The 15,533-nt window shown below is 28.3% G+C and overlaps 2 protein-coding genes across 3 annotated transcripts in view; both read right to left on the reverse strand.

Annotated features, from left to right (window-relative positions):
• LOC115237500 (glutamyl aminopeptidase-like) overlaps positions 1–2,409 on the reverse strand; it is an 8,253-nt gene extending 5,844 nt beyond the window's left edge. For both annotated transcript variants that reach the window (XM_029810575.1, XM_029810574.1), the window contains exons 1-3: positions 2,253–2,409; positions 886–1,407; positions 111–557 (exon numbers count right to left, since the gene is read on the reverse strand). In XM_029810575.1, coding sequence (XP_029666435.1) covers positions 111–557; positions 886–1,403 — 965 coding nt within the window. In that variant the 5' untranslated portion in view covers positions 1,404–1,407; positions 2,253–2,409. The remainder of the gene's footprint in view (positions 1–110; positions 558–885; positions 1,408–2,252) is intronic.
• A 1,212-nt stretch (positions 2,410–3,621) lies between these two features.
• On the reverse strand, positions 3,622–9,532 carry LOC115237506 (aminopeptidase N-like). Its single transcript, XM_029810583.1, has 11 exons — positions 9,330–9,532; positions 8,517–8,999; positions 8,187–8,343; positions 7,581–7,731; positions 7,163–7,247; positions 6,386–6,759; positions 4,974–5,288; positions 4,691–4,760; positions 4,235–4,540; positions 4,076–4,142; positions 3,622–3,852 (listed from the first exon to the last, which is right to left on the reverse strand). The coding sequence occupies exons 1-11, from the start codon at positions 9,452–9,454 to the stop codon at positions 3,715–3,717; spliced, it is 2,271 nt and encodes a 756-aa protein (XP_029666443.1). The 5' UTR covers positions 9,455–9,532; the 3' UTR covers positions 3,622–3,714.
• Positions 9,533–15,533: the final 6,001 nt, after the last annotated feature.

The following is a 15,533-nucleotide window of genomic DNA, read 5'->3' on the forward strand; positions in this document are numbered from 1 at the left end:
TATATATATATATATTTCTAAATTTTGTAGAAATTTTGATATTTTGAATTTTAATTGAAATAATATTGTTCCTTTGTGGATTAATTAATTTTTTTTATTATATGTATTACCTGTAAAGAACGAGTCCCCAAGTTACTACAGCTTCTTCTGGGAAATCTGGGATTGCAACATAATCCACTTTAGGAATCATTTTCAAAGTTATCGTACACCATTCATTTTCCAAAATCGTCTTGATTAAATCAGTAAAAATATACATATAGAATGCAGGTGACATTTCTTCTCTATGCCATATTTTAACCCTCCAATCGTCGGACGTGCTTATAAAATCCATCACCACTATCGTCACGAGATTAGGAGACATTATAGGTGTGGTACTGAAGTGTGTCCACGCCATGTTACTTTCAACTATTTTCTTTTCCACCGGCATATTTGACAAAGCTTTGTACTTTATCGGATGCTTTACGGAAATGGTAAAGTTAGCCTTTAATTCTGGTTCGTCCCAACATGGAAATAATTGCCGTGCTCCTATTGCCTCCAGATGTGTTGCGATCAACCATCTGCCACATTTTGATAAGAGACATGATAATAAGATATCAGAGATAATACATTTTTAATTACTACATATTATTGTATATTAACCGACATTTTAATTATTCATTATTGTAAAGAATTTATATATAAAAAAACCAAATACAAAAAAATTTTGCTTATCATTCAAAAGATAATTATGTATTGTAAGTTATATCTGATTAAGTCTTACACAGTAATAATGCAAAGTCTTCGACATGACGACAATGGAAATGATTTGTAAAGAATAATAATAAAAACACTATTTATATATTATAAGTATAAAAATGTTCTCTTAATATTTTAATAATTACTTACACTTTATCTCCTTTTTCATTGGTGTAGGAAGTTCTAAAGAGACCTTCGATATTATCAATTGTTTCGGCGAAGAATTCTATGTCTAAGGTGTAATTCCCGGGCAATAGTTTATTATTAAAGTGAATAATGACAATGTTTTTCTCCTGAATATATGAATATTCCGTTGATTTATAGACAAATTTTTCGTTCTTAGACTGTCGTACATCTTCATTAATCAATGTAGTTTCGGTAATAGCCAAGTTCAATGAATGCAATGTTATGTACCGTGTTTCTTTACTAATTTTGATGCTGATGTTTGATTTTCCGCGATATATACCTTCTTCAATATTTAATATAAGCTCGATATTATAATGTATCGGTTTTATATCATTCGGAAAACGGTAATTACTTGCAGTAAGCAAGTTCTTTTTCTCATTTTCATTTATAGGAAAAGCCGTTACAGCGATGATTATACCAACACTTAATAACAATTTTAGTAATGCCATGCTAATTTTTGTTCTCGATATCTGCAAAATCATTTTCCTTGTTAGAAAAAAAACAAATACAAACAAAATGTAATATACAAATGCTTCAAACGCATGATAATTTTCTTATACATATAAAAAAACAGGGAAACGGATAAAAGAGCGATTATATATGTCTGAGATTTTGTACAAAATTCTGATATTTATGTTACTATTGCAATAAAAGTTATTGAAGCATATTACTATTGCGATCAAAGTATTTCAAAAATCAAAATATAACGTTCGATTCGAAAGCGTTCGTTTATTTTCAAACTGTAATTCGCATTTATAGATATGTATTGTATAATAAGTCGACATATATTTACCAACATGCTGCTCAAAACCTGTTTTCCTTCAAAACCGCGTTTTCTTTCAAGCAGAGTATTTAAATGAACAAATAGTCAAAAATGTAAATCAAAGATTTATTAATTTTTCGTTAATATATTTTATTTCATATATACAAGATGCAAACACGATTTAAACACTAACAAATGCTTCGTTCATATTTTTTATGATAAATCTTCTTTATAACGACGGAAATTAATATTTGTCGTTTGTTTATTCAGTGTACCTTATTTAATGTAACCTTGGAGAATATTTATCAATATATTCTTGAAATCGTTTTCATATTAGAATTTAAAAAGAATAGAATGAACTATATAAGAATAGAATAAATATATAATGGCATAAAAGAAAATATTAATTATCCCAAGATAACTTTAAAAGGATAATCTTGAGAAAGAAGAACTGTGCGCTTATCGTACTTGTATTTCAGTATCATTAAAATTGTGTTTTATACTTAAAAGTTTTTTTATCTTAAAAGAGAATAATATGTATTTAACTGTTTTATTTCTAATAACTCACCTTGTATTCTAAAAGTGTGTGATAATTAAGAAACAGCTCTTTATAACAATTAATATTGGCTGCATTAGAGCAGCGATTAACGCTACAACCTTTTAATATCGAAGAAGTATCTGTACACTTGCCGTCTTATCACTTTAAGAGGTCACTGAAAACTAACATCAATGTCGGTAACCGAAATAAATATATATATATAATGTGTCCTGTGTTGTTTTATAAAAACAACTTCTACAATTGTATATAGATGTCTTGCTAATCGATATATTATATAACTTTTACAAAATTTTAGTACACAATATTCAAGATTAAATATTTCGGTTCCATATCGTTGATGCAATGGCAAAACCGCAAGCTATAAATTTCATAAATTTTTGCAAACTATAAATTTTATAGACTTTTAGATTAAATAACAATATCTTTCTTAATTTAAAATTAAATCATTAATTACAAATTTCGTCGGGCATATCTTCGCTTTCTATCAAGCCTCCGAGACAGCCTCCATATTATAGTATATTATTTTTTATATATGCATAATTTGCAATTGGCACGGTGGCATATGTTGGAACAAGAATTTTATTTATTATTATTTTCTAATTATTATTTGCTAAGTATTTTTATGTACATATTTATCCAGCGTCTTTAGCGGTGAAAAGAGAATTAGCAGTCACATTATTGATAGACATATAAACCAAAAATAGAAAAAAAATTCTGTTTACATTGTGCCGCTGAGACCATGATATAAATAAAAATACGTTGTAATCAAAATTAATTATAAATTTAAAATATATTGAAACATAAAGCCAAAATGACATAATAACAATTCAATTAACTATTGTTCGTAATAATGACGTAATGACTAAGTGCATGGTAATTCCTTAAATCTGATAGATATATTCTTTTATAAAAAGAATGTTTATATTAAAAATGTTTTACTGTTGTATCTGCTAAATATAAATAAAATTATTATTTATTTAAATGTATTGTAATTGTTTTAGTAAGTAAATTTTACATCAAAGAACAGGTGGGTATATTGATCACAGAAAATATCTAGGAATGTATATAATAACGCAAAATATATAGTATCACAGAATTTATTATAAATCCAAGAATCATAATGTATTAATTACAAGATAATTAATATATCAAACAATAAATATTATAATTGTTAATATGCAAAAATACATAAGACTAAACATTAATATTAATATTATAATATTAATATTGATGTTATAAACTTATTTTTTTAATATTAATAATAATTTGTATTAAAAGATTAGTAATGTTAATATTTATTATAAATATGTTAATTATATTAACAATAGATGGATACAACATAATTTTAAATAAAAAAATATATAAGCAATATAAAAATATAAATATATAAAATAATGTGAATATCTGAATAAATAAGTAAGTGCTTACAAACAATATTTAAAGTTATTAACTTTCATTGATTTAATTAACTTTACTGGTTACTTATACTTAATTCTGTTAATAGCTGAAGATAATCCATCTGATTCTTGATTTCAGATGAACGTATTTTAATTTTGTGTTCAACATTCAAAATTAATTCTTTTGAATAATTTTTGGCGAATTGGCGTACCTAAAACAAATTATTTGATATTTTCTGTAAAAGATTAATTTATTATCTCACATTATAAGAGAAAATTTTTTGTTCCAATATTCTCGCATATATCACACATAATTTCTTATTTCTGATATAATTAATATAAAATACTAGACACTTATATGATACAATACAAAAAGATAAGTATAATTGAAAAATACTAATAATTGAAGATTTTATTATAGTTTGAAAGATTTACCTTATTAAGTTGTTCCGTAGAATACACGTGATTAATAATATTAATTAATGTTGCAATCGTAGCTTGTCTATAGATACAAAACAGCAGATTTACAATTAATATAAAAAACTTTCACGATATTAGCAGAATACATACTTATATGAAAAAAGATATAATTACCTTGGCACTATTCTCTCAAAATATGCAAATATATAATCAAGCATTAGGCTATTTTTTGCATGCTTGGTAATAATAAAATGTAAACTGTTAACACGATCTTTATCTTTTGTTATTCCATTATAATCTTTCAATGCTATTAACATCGTATATTTTTTAATGATAGCAATATTTTCAGAGCAAGCCAGAAATTTTAGATATCTGTTATCAGTCTCATTTTTATATATATTAAATACATTGTTCCAAATACTATCGCTCGACATCGCCAAACCATTACAATATGTCCATTCTTTCCACCATGGCCAAAGGCTATAATATTGAAAAAGAAAATAAAAATTTGTTATAAAAGTTTAGGTCACAGTCTTATATATTTTGATCAAATAGTATATTGATCATGCATGAAAGATGCAAGAAAAATGTTACTTTCTATCCAAGAATCATAATAATAAGAAAAATTACTTATTTGTTGTACGATTTGCGAGATGCTCTTGCAGTTTCAAACCTGCTACTATCTTGCAGTTAGATTCACCTAAAATGTGTGTAATATAAATATATAAAATATACAAAAATAGAAAATAAGATATAATATAGAAAATAGACATATATAAGATATAGAAAAATCAGTTATACGTAATTTAATAATATTTTAATATTAAAACATTACATATACAAAACATTTTCTGATTATTAATTATAAACTTGCATATATATACTATTTATACTAATTATTATTTTTTTTAATATACATTATTCTTATTTACGAAATTTAGTATTACCTTGATATTATAAACTCTTTTATCTGACAATGGCAAAATACTCGACATGTGTTCAAAAGCTTTGATCATAGGATACCATGCTATAAAATCTGTCTCTCGTGATAGATAATTAGTGATTTCCCAGAACACAGAAGAATTGATTTGTCTAGTCGTTAGAAAATGATACGCGTCATCGATGATTTGAGCACGATTGAGAACATGTATTTTTGTATATTCCGTAGAGTTTAGGTACTTCGCAATTCTTTTCCAGTTCTCAGTATCATAATTGACACGATAATATCCTGTCATATAATAAATAAATTTTATTATTATACATAAAGTATTTAAAAGATCAGAATTGTATTTAGCATGAAAGAAATTACAAGAAATGCTATTTAATTTTTTAAATTTGTCAGATATAATAAAAAGTTATCTTTTTATTTAAAAAAATGTAAACTGTTGTTATTAGTTATAGAATTATTTTACATTTGCCACTATGTAATACTCTGTAGAATAAAACCATATAAAAAGTTCTGTATATAAATTTAAATTGATTTTAGCTACACAAATAATCAGTACATCATGTATGGCACGTATATATAGTGAAATTTAACTCACTGTAAATTTAAATAATGCTAAATACTTCATAACATTTAACTCAACATATAAAATTGTTATACATATATTCAATGTACTATAATATTATATATATTACATACTTAGAATAATGTATTATTATACGTATTTAACGTAACATAATTATTTTAAATTTACTAAGAAAAATTACTTATTTGTTGTACGATTTGCGAGATGCTCTTGCAGTTTCAAACCTGCTACTATCTTGCAGTTAGATTCACCGAAAATACATGCCCATTTTCTGGCTTCTTGTCTTAGACAATTAAGATAGTCTGACAAGATAAGATCTTCGTCGTATTTTATATTCTGAAGAAGCTCGCCCAATATTTTCTGCATTTTTTCCTAAAAATCATTAAATGATTTCAAATATACATTTAATAATATAATAATAATAGTATGAATATTCTACTAACTTTTATTTATAAGGAAAAGAAATATTATGTGTATCTATGAGTACATGTATACGAATGTGTATTGTATATGAATTAATGCATTTACTAGAATTTTCCTTCACTAATAAAATAAATATAAAAATTTCTGCGATCTTTGTTTTAAACGCACAAATATTTACACGTATCTAATAGATACATTTATATGATGATGTAGATAATATAAATATATAATATAATATAAAACGTATTTAACGTAACATAATTATTTTAAATTTACACTAGTACAAAAGAAAAATGAATAAAATTATACAATAAAATAAAATTTGAATTATGTGAAATAAACATAAATAAATTTATTGATTTATATTTACCAATTTGTTGTAAATTGATTATAAACCAATCATTTTCTTTGTAACTTTTAGAGATATGAACACCTCTTTTTTGCAAGTCTTTTGTAAATTTTAGCCATTCCACATCATAAAGCGAATTCTTGTTAAAATCGGGATTTGTCTGTACAGTATGGGTTATAGGTATCCACAAATCACCGTCGATTGAATCGGAATTTTCTAGTATTATATCTATATGATCGGCAAAATTGTGTGTTACTTTTAGTATAGGATAACTTGTATGTTTTATCCAACCATCCATTTTTTCTATTAAGTTAATCTTGTTTTTGTTATCCATTATGTTAAGCGCATTTTGCATAGATTCCCAGAACACTTCGGATGAGGTCTCGGACAATGAACTACATAAATTTAATATTATTAAGAATTAATATTGCAATAAATTGCGTGAGAAAACGAAGTTAATATTCATATATATTTATACACATAGTATATATATAAACACACATACTTGTATTATATATTCTTTATATTTTACTATAAATTTTTTATCGCTCACAATAAAATTATGAACGATTTATTGCGAGCGGTAAAAAAATTACAGTAAAATGTAAAGAAAATTTCATGATTAATCTTATTTCTTTTAAATGAAATAGTTATCTTTTTATAATAAAATTCGATAAAACAGTCGGTATAGAACTCTGAGAATAAAGATATTAAAGCGCATATATAACCTAAAACTAATATTATATTTGATTATCTATAATATGTATTAAAACGAATACGTAAAATAATTATACTTACTTTCTATTCTGTAAATACATCTTCGTGCCAAGTAAAAACGTCTCACCGGTAATTAAATGTTGCAACATACGCAATATAGAAAATGCTACAATTCACATTAAACAATATATTATTAAGCATAAAATTTTATTATCATGTTCATAAGTTCATCAATTTAGCTGATTTTATATGGAAAAATTAGCTTTTTAGCTTTAACTATATGCATACTATATGTATATGAACACACATACATATTATAAATTTATTTCCTTTATATGTTGTTTATTTTCCTTTATATTTATTCCTATATATATAATTTATATAGTAAAACCCTTTTTTTCAAATCCTGTCTCTTAGCAAATTACATTTCAAAATTATTTCATTTAGCAATTTACATTTCAAAATTTGTGGTATATTGTTTAATTATATTTACCCTTACCTTTATTGTAACGAAAAAAAGAAGGAAGTGAATTAATATCAAGTGGCTTGCTGATTTGTAAAAGATTCCTATTGAAATAAAAGTTTAAACGGAGAGATTCATGTTGATTTTGGACTACAAACCATTCCAATTTCCGAATATCTGCTTCTATCTGAAGACAAATGATTGTTATGTAAAATAAAGCTTTAATGTGTAACAAATTTTAATATCAAATAAATATTTAACTAAAAGAAGATATTTGCATTAGCAATATATATTTGAAACAATTGTTTGCTCTAATTAAGAAAAACTTTTTATATTTTTTTTATTTTGTGTCAATAAATTTAAAAAAAATATAGTAGATTATGTCTAAAATAAATTATATGTATGTAATTATTTCTCGTTTAAATGTCGTTGTATGATTTTAAAGAAAAAAATATAGGAAGAATAAAGAGAAACAATTGCATTCTTTTTCTATTATCTTTACTTTAAATGTACGTTTTTTTTTAATTGAGATTCTCTTTTTATACTTAAAAATTATATTTTAAAATTTATAAAAAATTAAACAATTAGCACTTTAACCCTAACAAATAAAAAAATATATAAACACTAAGGATATAAAGCAACCTTATCAGTGATATCTGCCGCAGCGATATTAGCAAGTCCCTCTTTCAACCAAGATGGCACATCAATGAGAGATTCATATAATATGTTATATGTTATTAAGGACTCCTTATTTAGTTGGCTCTTTAGCTGACGTGATTCGTAGAAAATATCCGCTTCTCTAAAAATCATTAATATCTGTTAAAAAATCTTAAACATTTTTATTAACAATTTTGTAAAGCACATACATAAAAAAATAACTATTATAAAATATACTGTTTTATAAAATTTAAATTAATGTAAATATGTGTCATAAAAAAAAAAGAGAGATTTTTATACTTTTTTATGTACTACCTGTAAACAACGAGTCCCCAAGTTGCTATAGCTTTTTCCGGGAAATTCGGGATTGCAACATAATCTATTTTCCGAATTACCTTCAAATTTAGCACATTCCAATATTTTTCCAATTGTAAAATAAAAGCTTGAAATATTTTGTATGTATACGTTGTATATTTTACTTGTTCTCTGAACCATACTGTGATATTCCATTTATCGAAAGCAATATTCCTATTAATTTTATTAGTAAGAAAATCACTTGTATAACCGATTATCGCGATCGCTACGAAATAAGAAGGCATTGGAGGAGTGGTAATAAAACGTGTCCATATCATGTTATTCCCAGCGCTATGCTTGTCTTGTATCGGCATATTTGACAAAGCCCTATACTTTCGAGGGTGTTTCACGGAAATCGAAAATTGGGCCCTTAAATTCGGATCATCCCAACATGGAAATAAATATCGCGCCCCAGTTGTCTGAAGATATGTTGCAAATAACCACCTGTTAAATGACAAGAAACGTGCTTTAAATAATAAAATTGCGATTATTGTTGGCATAGAGATATTTGATATATTTCGATTGGAGATTGTATGTTTTATGAATGTTTGAATAATATAATATTACGCGCATATATATTTCTTTTTCATATAATTATTGTTTTAACTATTTTTTTATTGTATAATACTTTCTTTGCAGTAATATATACATATAATATCCCCGTAATACTTTCTTTACAGTAATATGTACGTATATCCCCGAAATAGAAAATAGTTTGTGAAGAATATAATAATTATATATATATATATTCTTAATATTTTAACATTTACTCACATTTTGTCCCCTTCTTCATTTTTGTAGGAAGTTCTAAAGAGGCCTTTGGTATTATTAGTTACTTTACCGACAAAATTTATGTTTAAGATGTAATCCCCAGGTAATATTTTATCGATAAAATACATGATGTAAGTGTTTGTCTTATGAATATATGAAAATTTTATTGGTTTATAAACCGACTTTTCTATATTATTCTTAGATTTTTGTATATTTTTTTTAATCAAAGTGGTTTTGGTAATAACCAAATTTGCTGAATGCAGTTCTATGTGTTGCGTTTTTGCATAAATCTCGATGCTGACATTTGATTCACCGCGGAATATATCTTCTTTGATGGGTAATATCAATTCGATGGTATAATGTATCGGTTTTACATTATTCGGTAAATGATAATTAACTGCGGTTTGTATCTCAGCTGTCCAGTTTTTATCTGGGAGAGCCATCGCAGCGATAATTATATCGATACTTAATAATAGTTTTAGGAATGCCATGCCAATTTTTGTTTTTACGTATCTATAAAATTATTTTTTCTATTAGAAAAAGACAAATATAAACAAAATGTAGTACGTATATGTTTCTATCACGTAATTATTAAAAAAAGAGTAATTATGTATAATCTTGATGTATATATAAATTTTTAATATTTATATATATTCTGTTGTAATAAAACTCTTTTCAAAATTATAATGTGATTTTGTGCGAGAGGACGTTCGAATGTTTTCGTTACGCATTGTAAATATATGTAATAGGTCGATGTATATTTATCACGTATTGCCTGCTATTTGTGTCTTCTCAAGGAGAACGTACCTAAATAAACGAACAACCAATAACAAATCAAAAATTTGTTAAATTTTCTTAGATATCTTATTTCTTATATAAATAAATTAAATAGAACGCGATTCGAACACTAACGAATATTTCGTACATACTTTTTATGGCAAATACATTTTTTTTAACGACAAAAATTGACATTTGTTATTAGCTGGTTGTTCGTTCGCTTACAATCATCTTAATATAACTTTGAAGAATATTTATTATAGCTACTTGTTATACGAAGAAAAAAATGTGTATATGGTACTAAACGTTCCTAAAACTTGCACATATATGTATACACTGCGTATGATCTAATAAAAGTTTAATATAAATAAAATACAACTTTAAATCTTAAAAACACTCCTTATATTATTTTTTAAATTTTAGTATCTTTAATATATAATATGATAATACATGCTTGAAATCGTTTTCGCGTTGCTAAAAAGAATAGAAATAATAGGAACATGTAGTATATAAAAAAAATATTAACTCTTTCGAAATAATTCTAAAAAGATAACGTTACTGTGTGTCGTATTCGCACTTTGTGTTATACACACATTTTATTTATATTGAAAGAAAGAAATATATATTTATAATATGTTTTATTTCTAATAACTCACCTTGTACGATAAAATTATATGCCAATCAAAAAACAGTTCTCTATAACAATTAACAGCAATTAACGTATTATCTCCACAACCTTTTACTGTCGGAAATATATCTGTACAATTGCCATGCTATCACTTTGAGAAGTCACCGAAATCTGACACCGATGTCGGTAACGTGTAAATTATAAATACGTAGTGTTATGTATGTGTATATATATATATATATATAAACGTATGTATATATATATATATATATATAACTTCTATGTGATTATACTCTTTATTATATCACGATTTCAATAATATTGTGTGTTTCAAAGTTTGGAGCAAAAGATTTTTTTTTTGTAAGCAAACAAAATCTCTGAGATTTAAGAAATTGATTAAAAATATATGTGAATAACAATGTGTAAATATATACATATATAAGTATATAAAACGCGCGCGAGATCATCGATAATTCTAGTTTTGAAATGTAACGAAATTAGGCTCATCTCTCATTTTGCGAAAATTGCAAGTATGAAATACTTCTATTTTACAAAGAAATCTACCCTTCTGGCAACAGTACATTTGAGACTGACATTCCAGCTAGGCGATATATCGCGCAGCGGCGAACACGTGGCGCCGGAAAGCAACAGGTTGTTGAACGGAGCTGAGAGACTGTCCGGCTTGGCTGGTCGATTCGACTGCCGGTAGTCCTAGCAAGGCCGGTCAAGACGACGCTAGAAAGTCTTACACGACATACAGCAGCGACGGTATGCGATTGTTCGGTACGATTGTGTCTTATTTAGATGCCGGCCGCATTCTCGCAAGCGGCCGACTGGATCGGACTAATCCGGTTGCTAGAATTATCGGAAGTGTGACCTCATTCACCGCTCGATTGCCTCGCGTCGTTCATACTACTTCACGTCTCCGTGATATGGACCCGCTTGATTGGTTTATGAGGGGTCGCAACGTTTTCCAAAAGTTAGAAATAATCCGCAAAATTGTTGGACGTAAAAATTACCATAGTCTACGATTGTATATTGGTGTCTAGGGACACTGCATCAGAGAATGATCTAAGATTTTATAAAACAAAGGACGAATTTTATAATCTAAATAATTTATTGATGAAACGTCTGTCCAGTCAATAGCTGAAAAATTTTTCGAAACAGCTTTTATTTAATCGTTTTATATGATTTAATTTTAAGCTACATTTCGCACTGTTCTCGTTGTTCTCTTATTTTCATTGCAGTGAAATAAAAAGGGCAAGAGTAGCTTCCAGTTGCGATCTCTACCAGCTCATCCTTATTTATATCCTTTATATTGGCGATGATGAAGCACACCAACCGTGTTACCTAATGCTCACACAATGGTGACAACGACATGTTCCGTGCATAAATCTTCGACGAGAGTTATATGTGCATAAGAGGCCGTGCATATTCGCCAACCGCGAATCGCGCGACGTTATCTCGCCATTCTATCACGGCACCGGTCGCTAAATATGTTATAAATTCTGTCGTGAAACTTAGAAAATGCTTTGAATGCAGTCTAAATTTCTAATGTCTAGACGGTGTCCTATCGGTAGGCAACGGGAAGAGAAGAATAAATGCAGTTACATCTTTTAGAAGATTTTCTTGTTATGTCAGATGTTTATTATTTTATTTGCTAGTTACGAGATTAAAATATTAGGAAAAAAAATCAGCAAAAGAAAATCAGATTTTTATATATAAATATACATAATTATATATTTTGTGAATAAATGTTATATATAAACATATTCTTGGACTTTCTTTTAAAATTATATTGTGTGAGCTCAACACACACAATGTTTTTAAAAATTGAACTTATATTAAAAGAAGACCAAACATTTGTTTTAATAATTATTTTAATTATCACTCTATAAAAATACTATTTAACATTAAAAACATGTCATTAGTGCAAAATCTTAATCAATAAATCAATAAAATAGTTTTCATTTTTTCTGCAGATAATTAAAAAAATTACTTGTACATTCTATTGCATCATTCAATTTGCGTCATTCCTATGGCATAGATTAAAATTGAAATAAGCGAATAGCTGTGTGTATGCGCCACGTATATTTACATTTATTTACACTGCATATAATAGTTGCAACTTTCTCAAAACGTGAATTCATATATTATAGAGGTTTGCATTGGCCATCGATGTAATAGCCAGTTGCATTGACGTGCTTTTTCTAATCCGCGACTAAGCATGACGTATTACAGCACGCTGCGAAACGATCTACAGGCTGATGGAGCGTTTCTATTTTCAGGCGGCAAATGGAATGCGCGAGTCGGTGGATCAACTCGAGAAAAATTCTCTTTAACTGTCGGTTCCACGTGCTAAACTGCCAAGTGGCAACCGGCGGCAAGTAGTCGCTCGTATACAATGAGGACCCCGCGACGTAGTCAACGATTTATTTGACGTTTCGCGAAGTATCATGTCATTCATTACTTTTGTCAGTGTTTTTGTGTTTATGTGTGAGAGAGGGAGAGAGAGAAAGAGAGATATTTAAAACTTAGGAGAAATTTATAATCCTGTGGCAGCATGATATCAAAATGACAGAGAATTTAGTGTAAATATTGCGTCTCTTGCGAATTAATGGTATTTCGTTATTTTTCGAGCAATAGTTTCTTCTTCTGAAAGTATTAATTGTGTTAAAAATATTATATATAATCCCTGCTTTAAAGTTTGCAATCTTTTTAAAAATAAATCTATATGATACAAATTTAATAGATAATTTTGTAATTTTTTCTTTGTTTATTTTTCTTTTTCTATTATTCTCATAAAAATAATTTTTTAAATAACATTTTATTTAAACAAAATTATTTTAATATTTATATTTTCGATAATCTACATTTAAAATATGACCATGTCACTGAGAGCATGTTTAATAGTGTAAACAAATATGTATTTTTGAAAAAAAATGTATAATCTTTTAAAAATATTTAATATAATAATAATCTTTCTTTCTCCTTTTCTCTCTCTCTTTCTCTCTCTATTTGTTATTCTTATATCGCCATACCAAGTTCTTTTCTATGCATTATAGAGAAGTGCATTTTCAAAGTTCCTTTCCCCTCGTGTCTACGACGCGTGTCGTCGAGAGGCGGTTCGCGCACGTTATGTATCTTCTTCTCTCGTCTCGGTTGTCCCTTGACTATAATGGGCTGTAAATAACCGTTTTCTCGGGTCCGAGCGCCGCGGAATATTGTTTGCGATGGTAATTGTAATGTTTCCCGGATCTCATTTGCTGGCTTTCAGCCGCTAATATACGGCGGCTCCGTGGCGCGAGGCCGCGGCCCGCTCGTAAATTTACTGAAACACACAAACAGTTCATCTGGACTGGCTGGTCGCGTGGGTGCCTGAAACGTTTCACTTTGCAGTCCTGTATTCTCGCCGTTTCATTCTCTCCGATTCCTTTCCGCGCACTTTTTCCCAAGTTCATTTATCAGAATCTTTCGCGAATCCTTTATTTCCGATCACATAAAATTTTCTATGAAAATAATATAAGAAAAATAATTTTAAAATCTTTTTAACTTGCTCGCGTATTAAAGTTATAGAATTGTGTTTCCTAATCTCTTTATTCATTAATATATCAATCTTATATTGATTTGAACGTAAATGTTAAAGCGTTTCCAGCAGTCAATTGACTGGATGAAACCGCGCGAAAGCCGCTGCCGCTACCGTTCCCTATCTATAATTTACGATCGTACGCGGAATGAAGTCAATTAAGCTACGAAGTTTGTTAATATTGAAACAAATCGCGGATGATGGCATCTTTATTGCCTTAGATCGGCCCTCGCTCGCTCGTTCAATATTCCTTCCGCATAATCCGCCGGAGTCGCGCGCGCTCGCTCCTTCTATTCGCTTCTTTCACCTCCGTGCCGTGCAGTGATTGCAATCATGTTTTCCAATCCGCCGATGGTTGTTGAATTAACCACCGAGTTACGCGCGCACGGGCATCCGTCCCGAGGGCATGCAAAGAAGGCGCAAGCATGGAGAAAGGGAGATGAGAAGGAGAAAGAGAGGATAGATATATAGTCCCTTGTGTGTGGAGTTCTTTAAGATCCGCGCCGGTACCACAATTATCCGCGTCATTACCGGCATGAATATTCATGACTGCACCTCCGCTCAGCGAGAGAGAGAAAGAGATAGAAACAGCCGCGGGCAAATGGAATATTTACATTGTGAATTCTCTCTTCTAGCTATGCCAAGTAAAATCGATCGCGCGCGAAATATCGCGATAGAATATACAAAAAGCGCAGCGTTATCATATATATACGATAGTGGACATATTTCAAATAAAAACTATTATAAAATTGTACTAAATTGTTGTTTGAATAAAATATTACAAGAAATTAATTTTCCGTAAAAATAATGACTGCAAAAACATAAGAAGTTTATTTAATATGGAGATATGAAATATTATTATATTTACAGATATTTTAACAATTTTGCTTTTATCAATTACATTTACGTAGACATACATTAACGTTCTGTGTTCGCTTCTATCAAATTTCTTGTGATTGATATTATTCATATGTTCGTTCTTCCTTTGTGATAGATGCAAATAATATCATCGAAATATACAAGAGATTCTGTCAATGAAGGGTGCTCTGTGATTCGAATATATATGCAGGCAATTCAGATTACGTATCAACAGTTCACATAAATTAAGTATTCTTTATAAAGGCAATTATTATCTACCGAAAAATTCATTGCTTTACACACACACATATACGTATCAAAGACGGACGCAGCGACTGATTTATTTGGTTCCATTCCT

This window comes from Formica exsecta, unplaced genomic scaffold (genome assembly GCF_003651465.1).
Source record: "Formica exsecta isolate Colony F162 unplaced genomic scaffold, ASM365146v1 scaffold298, whole genome shotgun sequence".
NCBI classification, from domain to species: domain Eukaryota; kingdom Metazoa; phylum Arthropoda; class Insecta; order Hymenoptera; family Formicidae; genus Formica; species Formica exsecta.

Bases quoted from the DNA above. Each gene is read 5' to 3' on its own strand.
- LOC115237506 (XM_029810583.1), bottom strand. From the start codon at position 9,454: ATGTATTTTATCGATAAAATATTACCTGGGGATTACATCTTAAACATA. The intron at 8,344-8,516 runs GTAGTACATAAA...AATGATTTTTAG, and splicing joins TGGGGACTCGTTGTTTACAG to AGAAGCGGATATTTTCTACG. The intron at 5,289-6,385 runs GTAAATATAAAT...ATTATATGACAG, and splicing joins AATCAATTTACAACAAATTG to GATATTATCGTGTCAATTAT.